The 9,152-nt window shown below is 43.1% G+C and overlaps 2 protein-coding genes across 2 annotated transcripts; one reads left to right on the plus strand and one right to left on the minus strand.

Annotated features, from left to right (window-relative positions):
• Positions 1-70: 70 nt before the first annotated feature.
• LOC121815668 (artemin) lies at positions 71-6,497 on the plus strand. The gene is made up of 3 exons (XM_042227541.1): positions 71-871; positions 3,212-3,422; positions 3,745-6,497. Exons 2-3 carry the CDS (start codon positions 3,263-3,265, stop codon positions 4,242-4,244), a joined length of 660 nt encoding a protein of 219 aa, XP_042083475.1. The 5' UTR covers positions 71-871; positions 3,212-3,262; the 3' UTR covers positions 4,245-6,497.
• Positions 6,498-6,534: 37 nt separating this feature from the next.
• On the minus strand, positions 6,535-8,796 carry ptger4c (prostaglandin E receptor 4 (subtype EP4) c). Its single transcript, XM_005939333.2, has 2 exons — positions 7,708-8,796; positions 6,535-7,579 (listed from the first exon to the last, which is right to left on the minus strand). Exons 1-2 carry the CDS (start codon positions 8,560-8,562, stop codon positions 6,986-6,988), a joined length of 1,449 nt encoding a protein of 482 aa, XP_005939395.1. The 5' UTR covers positions 8,563-8,796; the 3' UTR covers positions 6,535-6,985.
• Positions 8,797-9,152: the final 356 nt, after the last annotated feature.

Consider the following 9,152-nt stretch of genomic DNA (forward strand, 5'->3'; position numbering starts at 1 on the left):
ATATATATATATATTATAGTTCAAACACCAGCCAATCAAATTATTCACTTAACCTGTGAACTGGTTACCTTTAAAGCTTCCAAGCAGTGTGAGCCACTGTTTTGGTGTCCAGCTGCCTTTGTTGAGCATTTTAAAGATGTTTTTCTTAAGTACTAAATCAATATAAAGTAGAAACACCTACAACTTTGTGATAGTCTGATCTTCTTTGAGTTCCCCTTTTGGGAGGCCACAGTTTAACCTGATGACCTCATGTTGCAGGCGCTCCGCAGCCAGCACAATCCTCCACACAGCACGTACTATATATAAACATCTGCATCCGTGACACTTCTTATCACCTGTCCTGCATCTCTGTGGTTTTTGTCTGGGACCTCCGTGAAGTGCTCTTGCCATGCCTGGTTCCCCCTGCTTGTACCTCTGCCACAGGAATAACCCTAAAGAATGCCTTTGACAAGTAAATTGCAGATACTGGCTTTTGTTGCCGGACTGGGGTTGTTTGCATGGATGTATGAACAGACAAGCCAACACTAGCCACAGTAACTGGCAGCATACACTAGTCTCTTACTGAAGCAGCAACCAAAACATTGTCCTCATGTACTGAGGACGTGATTTATGTGACATGTCGGCTTGCTCAGGGGCCCATGGGCCTGTTTTCTTTTACAGTATCTGGACAATTGTGAATGTATACACACCATATCGCCCGCATGTTGTCCCTTTAGTTTATGTTATCCTTTTCAAAGGAGTTCTAGGAGGAGGAAAGTTGAAGCCTTGTTCTTGTTCTTAAATTCCTCTGTCCCTCTCTTTCTTTCCAGGTGGGACCAGATGGAGGATTCGGAGGGCGGATAGACAAGACGTTACTTCTGCAAAGGGCAAGGTTTGTCTGCAGCAAGCACACTCATACTTACCTCTCCTCCAACTTCTGCCTGTTTTTCTCTTCACCTCCTTTCTGTTCTCCATCTTTTTCAAACTCACTTAAATGAAATCCTCCTCTGTACATATAAGCTCACCTTATAAGTTTTCAGTTTGACTGTGCAGACCACTATAAACCAGAGGAAGAGTTATGTGTGTGTATAAATTGTTAATGAAATCCATCCCCACCAGACTCAGAAATGAGCTTTTCATGAAGCCCTGTCAGCACCGAAGCTTTCGGTGCTAAATGATAAGCCAGCGGACGGAGCTTGATCCAAGGCGGAAATAAAGCACAGTTATTTGACTTAAATATCACTGAAGATGAAACAGGCTTGAGACAAAGCTGCTGCTGCAGCTCTTTTGAGGGGCTTATTAAAAACCTGTGTGTTTTAGAAGCTCTTCTGAGTAGAATCTTATTATCTTTATCAGTTTTATATCTGTAAAGCTCCCCGTCAGCTGAGTTTTGTGGTTAGGCAAATTATTCCTCTGGTGTTAACTGATATTTGTTTGTAATTACACTTCTCTGAAAACTCGCTGCCTTAGAAACCTTAAAACTACTGTACTTACCTTAATATGTCTTAATATGTCTTATACAATCTACATTAAAGAACTGTTATAGATAGATAGATAGATAGATAGATAAGATAGATAGATAGATAGATAGATAGATAGATAGATAGATAGATAGATAGATAGATAGATAGATAGATAGATAGATAGATAGATAGATAGATAGATAGATAGATAGATAGATAGATAGATAGATAGATAGATAGATATGATAGATAGATAGATAGATGCATGCCAACCAGATCAATATTTCTTAGTGCAGGAGGAAGAGAGTTCCAGAGCCGAGGAGCAGAGCGACTGAAAGCTCTGTTCCCCATAGTGATAAGGTGTGAGGACGGAACAGTAAGATGAATAGCAGATGATGATCTGAGAGGGCGGGAAACAGTGGTGATATGGAGCAGGTCACACAAATATGAAGGAGCAGATTTATGGATACACTTGTATGTAAGAAGTAAGATTTTAAAATTTATCCTGGCTTCTATGGGCAACCAGTGAAGCTGCTGAAGAACTGGAGTAATATGAGCTAGTTATGACCCGAGCTGCAGAATTTTGAAGAAGTTGGAGTTTATGAAGGGACCTTTTAGGGAGACCAAATAGGAGGGAATTACAGTAATCAATACGGGACGTAATAAGACTATGGACAAGGATGGCAGCAGCATGGGGAGTAAGGAAGGGACGGAGTCGGTTAATATCACGTAAGTGGAAGTAAGCAGACCGTGTTATGTAATTAATGTGAGACTGGAATGAAAGCGTATTATCAAGTATGACACCCAAACTCTTAACCTGAGGGGAGGGAAGGGTAGGAGAATTTTCAATGTTAATGGAAAAGCTGTGGGATTTGGTTAAGATAGATGGTGTACAGCCTACACATCTAAATTATACAGTGTTTTGATCCTTTTTAAAAAAAATCACCACTCACGCTGTTTCTGAAGTTTTGCGTGACCTGATGTTGACACGGTTTAAACCAGGGGTGGGGAAACTCCAGCTCTCAATGGCCAGTGTCCTGCAGGTTTTAGATGTGTCCTTGATCCAACACAGCTGATTTAAATGGCTTCATTACCTCCTCGATATGTCTTGAAATTCTCCAGAGGCCTGGTAATGAACTAGTCGTTTGATTCAGGTGTGTTGACCCAGGGTGAGATCTAAAACCTGCAGGAGTTCTCCACACCTGGTTTAAACATTTCCACGGTAACAGCGGCTTCCACAAGCAGAGATGTCACTTTTACGATTGTGGGTAGAGTAGTTCTTTTCCACGCCATCACCATTAAAAATGTTTTTTGTTGAAATAAGGTTGATAAAACAGATTCGTGGTTTACAGGAGCACAGTCATTGTTTCGGTCTGCTTTGGATAGTCTCAACATTCTGGCTCAAAATCCCTATGGAGAATGTGTGGGACGTTTACTTTCAGAGGTACTGAGGGTACTGACAATTAGAGCCGAATTGTCTGTAAGTTGATATTATTATCAATCTATTGGTATCGGTATTTATATTGACTGACAAATGAAAATTAAACTGTAAATAACAGCTGGAAGAAGAACCTTCAACCATGTTATGAGGGTTCACCTTGCATAGTTTGTCCACCAGAGGGCACATTTTCCCTGCAAACACAACAACCAGCTGACCAGAGCGGAGGACTTTATTAACTATACATAACACATTTTAGGGAAATCTTTTTATGTGTTTGAAAGAGAATATATATCAAATAAGAACCAGCTGACATACTCTGTCTTCTTAGGTGCTGCTGTGGGTGCTCATTGCTTTGCTGCCTCTGGTGGAAGGAGCTCATATGAAAGGTGGTGCTGGTGTGGGATCAGACTCAGGCCACACTGTGGGCCTGCTGGGAAACCAGGAGGAGAGACAGCTTCCTGTGACGCTGCCTGAAATGGTGGAGGATAAGGAACAGAAAGAAGACAGTGACCCTTACTCTACTTGGCACCCTCTTTATGGTACTGAAGCTCTTGGGAAAGTGTTTTTGAGTGACTGATAACGCTAAAAAGCTCTCTCCATATATACATGTGCAGTCCATTTACTATATAAGTCATAGCACATAAGCTTTACTGAGCAGTACTAGAATGGAAAGATGGTTAAGAGAAGTCTGAGCCTGCTTTGTGTCTCAGGCCTTTGAATACACTTACACGTGAAGTCATTTTATATTAAAATGCAGACGTGAGATTGTAGATTACTTAAGAAATATACCCCACTGCTCATAATTCTGTAAACTGGTGTTCACTCCCAGCCTACCATTTCCTTTCTTTCCTTCTCTTTCAGACCCTTTTGTAATGGATGAGGTGGATGACCATCCCAGCAGTCGCTGGGTAGGACGATCACCACGCTCCTCTGATCCCACAGAACCTCAGCCCAAGGGATCATCGAAGAAAAAGAAGAAGAAGAAAGAAAAGGAAGAAGAGACAGAAACAAGGAACAGAAAGGGTAAGGGGAGAAACGGACACCCGAAGCAGAGCAGCAGGCACTGCCGTGTGGAGAAGAAAGAGATGAGGGTTCGGGATCTAGGACTGGGATTTGATTCGGATGAAATCGTCCTTTTTAAGTTCTGTGTAGGCTCCTGCCAGGCCGAAAGAACAAACTATGACCTAGCACTGAAAGCACTGCTGGAGAATGGCTCGCTGCCTCGACGCACCGCCCGCAAGGTCAGCAGCCACCCCTGCTGCCGCCCCGACCGCTACGAGCCAGTATCGTTCATGGATGCCAAGACCACGTGGAGAACCATCCAATCGCTCTCTGCCGCCAGCTGCATGTGCATGGGCTGAATGATGAGTACAAACAGATAAGCGCCCAGGATGGATAAAGCTGAAGAGCCTCTGGCTGGATAGTGTGTGTGTCTGTGTGTGTGTGAGGCCCCGTGTTTAGGATTTGGCCATATGGGGGCACTGTCTCACACAGAAACAGAAAAGAAGAAGAAAAAGAGGCCACTTGTTTGCCTCCCTGATACATTTCCTGCTGAGAAGGAAGTGGGCTGGCCGCAGCTGGACATTAAGGGCCAAGGTCAAAATCAAGAGACTGAGGGGGAGGTCATTAGGGAAGCCCAGTCTGGATACTGTTCCCTCTGATACTGAATTCTTTTTAACTGAATAACCGGTAATTAATGCAGGATACTAAAGCCTGGTTATTATACACAGAGACCTTCTTCATGTGTTTGATTTCATTTGGGCGAGACCTGAAGGCTGAAGCTCAAGCGATGTAAAGAAAATTTACAGTTAAAGGACGCTTTGTTTCCATTCAGACCATTCATGCTCGGTGAGAACAGGTGTTTCCACAAGATTCGTTCTCTTCCCGCACACAGACAGGGACATTACATTGTGTCTTCTCTATGTTCAGGTGAACTCAGCCAGATGGATGCCATGCATCTTCATGTATTACTGTATAAAAGTAAAGTATATTTATTTTGGATAAATTATTATTTATTTATTATGGCTTCATATGAGAGCTGTTTTTATGAACTCTATTGTAGATAATATCTATTTATTGCCAAGATTCACTTTTCATGTCGACAGTTACTTGTGCTCGCATACAGTACAACATTTTTTTTCTTTTCCAGATGCTGATTTTCACACTTACCCAGCACAGAAAGTCAAACTTTGGCTAAACAGTTTCTTCTAGGCAGAAGTAGATTGGATTTCTAAAATCTGGTTATTGATATTTTTTTCTATTGAGCAAAACAATATCCAAGAAGTCAAATTCTTATTTACTTTTCATCCCAGACTAACAGATATTGGGCAAAAATGGACCAACATTGAAACAATGTGGAAGAACTGATAAATATTGAATTTTGTTTACTTTGAGAGCATCTAACATAATTGAGTCTGGTGAGATATCTGTGTTTGTGGTCACCTTTGTGCTGGAAATAGTCATTTAAACTTTAATACATACTGCATTGTATGTACAGTGTGTAGTGAAGAGGATCAATTATGGTTTTCCTTTGCTGTTACATTGGTGGATGCTCTGTTTTAAACACTAAATACTGAGGTTATTGTATGAACAACTAATCCCAGTGAGCCAAACACTCAACTTCAGACAGTTTCTCGATGTGTCTTCAGAATAACCCCAGCCTTGATGACTGACATCAGCCTTTGACCAAGTAACATACTTACCAGTGGCCATGTTTTGTGTCCTATCAGTCCCAGCAATTTTGTGCTGACTAAATGCTCTAAGATGTGAACTGAAAGTTATGTTTTACAATGCAATAACTTTGTTTGATTTTTTTTTTTTACCAGCTATCAGTTAAATTGTTACCGACCCAGAATTTTAGAACTCGTGCATCCCTAATCTAGACGACAAGACCTTGAAGGTGATTTTTAGTTCTCATTCATACTCTCACTATGTCGCTCTGTCCTTATTATTATTATTATTATGATGATGATTATAAAGCTTCCTTTATTTTTGTATGTTATTATCCTCTAAGGGAATAAAGTTTTTTTTATAATATACATCATGTTAGTACACCTATTATTCAGACTATTCTGTCCAGTTATCTGTGCAACAGTTACTGGTGTGAACTAACACCACAACAACTTAATTTGCCGATGAATTATCCTGTAGCGCCACCTGCTGGACTAGAATCTAAAGCGAACTGCAATGCTCGTTTTGACGCGAGAGGAACTTGCTGTCCTGCCACCTGTCTGCTGCCAGCTGGTGATGTCTGCTTTAAAAACTTATTGTTCTTTATTGAGCAGAACAGGCAAAACCGGTGATTTCGCTGCCTTTATTTATCTGCACAGACCAAATAACACATCCAGTAAGCAACTGAGCTCACACAGGTGAGGGGAACAGTGTTTTTTTCTTCTTTATTTTAAAATAAGATTTGATCACATTTGCTTTTTACAACAGCAGTTATTAAAACACGAAAGACATTCGTGGTCCTCCATACCTGCATCATGAAGCACTGTTACATGGCACTGAGCGAGTTGGCAGCATGTAGAAAAAATAAATAACTAAATAAATTACACCGCCCCCGTAAAAGAAATGTAGTGCAACAACACATGTAAGGGCGTCGCATATTTAAAGAGTTTTAAACCCACGAAATGACAATGACACGCACTTTATTTGTACCCACGGGGTATGAATATTTAAATTTCCAAGTTTGGAAATTTCTTTTATTACGGTAAAAAAAAAATCTACCACATACTGTTCTGGCTAAACTTTTTTTTTAAGGTTAAGCAGCATGAAGAAGTAAATGTTTGGTCTCTGTGATTCTTTGGAAATGACGTGGTTCTTCAGTTCACAATCTACTGTTGAACTGCTGCGCTGGATCACGTGGATCAAACCTGAAGCACTTTGCTAGTTTTCAGCTCACGTTAAATCATATGAAAACTGTTACCTGCTGTTAATGGTGACGTGCTGATTACTGCTGCAGTTGTTACTGGATATTATTTTACACGATGTGACACTTGGCGGTTTAAACCGATCAAACGTGATTAAGTCACAGTTCGGAGATCTTCCCCGGTTTGGCCGAGGTGCTTGAAAACTGCTGTCGGGAGTTCGTGAACTTCACTCAGAGACACTTCGCAGACTCACAGGAGCTCGGTGTGCTGAACGTGCAGGTAACGATGTCCATTCTCCTTATGTGCGCAGGAAGCAGCGGCGTTACGCTGCGCCCTGGAGATGCCTTGGCTGCCTCCTGTTTGGAGTTACCCTCCACCTCGTCATCACAGCCAAGGGTCGCGGTCGATTCGACGCTGAACGGGTGAAAGCTGACACGGGCCGTGTCGTACTCCCACGCTTGTCTCAGGGCAAAGTCTGTAAAAGATTTATTCTGGATGAGTCCGTGATGGTCCCGGTCGTTTCTGTAGCTGGATGTGCGTATGGAAGCGTAACTGGTATCGTTGCTGTTTAAAGACTGTGGAGAGTTTTGACCCTCTGCCCAGCCGATGTTGTCGCCGCCTCCATCCCTGACCCTGTTAACTGTTCTCTTTAGCTTCTCGCAGCCCTTCAATAGCAGGTTTTTGCGACACAATATGTACACCCAGGGGTCTAATATGGGATTGAACGAGGCGAAGCGGACTGCCAACAGGTCGCTGCGATAGTCGGGCTTCATCCCAGCAGAAATGTAAGATGGGCCATATAGTTGGTTAACAAAGATTCGCACCTGTGAGACAAAAGCATGACAGAAGATATCTGAGTTATGATATCAAATAAAGCTAAGACCAGTAACTGAATGTGCACTGGGTGCAGACATAAGAGAACAAATAGAAACAAATAGTCTGTTGCCCTTACCACTAATGGGATAGAGCAGACCAGGAATACGATGGTCATCAAGATCATAAGCCAGAACATTTGGATCTCTGCCGCAGAAGTGACCGAAGGCAGCCGAGGGAAGCGTCGACGGGAGCACCCCTGCTCACACAGCTCAGTCCTGACTATTCCTGTCCTCTGGTTCATGCCCACCAACGTCCTGCACACCGCCAAGTTACACAAAACAGTCACTGCGATCAATATAATCATCACGCCGCCGTACAGAAACGAGTAGCAAGCTCCCAGCGGATCCATTGCTCTCCAGTCGAGAAAGCACCAAGTCCCGGGGATTTGGCTAACGTGCTGTCCGAATCCAAAACTGGGCATAATACACAGCACGATGTTCGCCAGGTAGGTGACCAGGAGCGCAAACCGCGCCATGGTTCGGTCTATGTGCTGGGAGTAAAAGTACGCGTGATTTATGGCCAAGTATCGCTCCACAGCCATAGCGCACAATATAGACATGCCGGCGGAGCCGAAGAAAAGCATGGAAAAGGAAAAGAAGTGGCAGAGCAGCGCTCCCCCTGGCCACCGGCTAGACACGTACGTGGCGATTACCACCGGGCTCGTGAAGCACGTCCCCAACAGGTCAGTGATGGCCATACCGCAGACCAGCGTGTAGAAAGTGGTTTCCTTCTGTTCTTTTTTGGAGACACACAGCACCACTATGGCGATGAGGTTTCCCAGGACGCCCACGGCGAACATGGTGGCTGAAGTGATCAGAGACTTGTACTCGAGCCGAAGCGCAGGGAAAGCGCTCTGGTTAAGCGAGAGAAGCTGTGACGGCTCAGAAACGTTTGTGTCCAGTTCTTCAAACGCGGCAGTGTGGTTGATCATTATTAAACAAAACAAAAAAGCAGTAACAATGCACGAAGATTAAAGCACGAAGGACTTTCAGTGACCTTCAGAAAAGTCGCTCTGAAAAAAAACAAAGTGCTTCTCCAAAAAAATGGAGAGGAAAAAAAATCACATTGCGTGGAATCTTGTGCTCATAAACGCATAAAGCACACAGCAGTGAAACGTATGTTGTGTTCCAGCACTGTGTTCGGATCCCGGCATAACCACAACAGGTGTGCCTGTTTTTGTTTTACACCACTCGGATTTGCTGGTATTTAAGCTCTGTGCTGATGTCAGGACAGTGACGTGCGGGCTGGAAGCGCGCAGGTTTCCGAGGATCTCATGTCTCCAGCCAAAGTACAATCATGCGTCTTTTCCCCGATGGCCTTATTAACCCCGCAAGTAAAACTCCATTAGTCTCAGCTCACTAAAGCCGCCAGGCAAATGACAATAGCTGGTATCGTTTAGTGATTAAACTCCTTTTGTCTAATTTTTGGACGGACTTACAAAGTGTACGCCATAATAACCGCATTAAATAGGCTACATTTATATATCTCTACAGCCACGTAGAGCAAAAGGTTAATCTGTTT

Source organism: Haplochromis burtoni, unplaced genomic scaffold (genome assembly GCF_018398535.1).
Source record: "Haplochromis burtoni strain Fernald_Lab_line unplaced genomic scaffold, NCSU_Asbu1 Contig_266, whole genome shotgun sequence".
Taxonomy (NCBI): Eukaryota; Metazoa; Chordata; class Actinopteri; order Cichliformes; family Cichlidae; genus Haplochromis; species Haplochromis burtoni.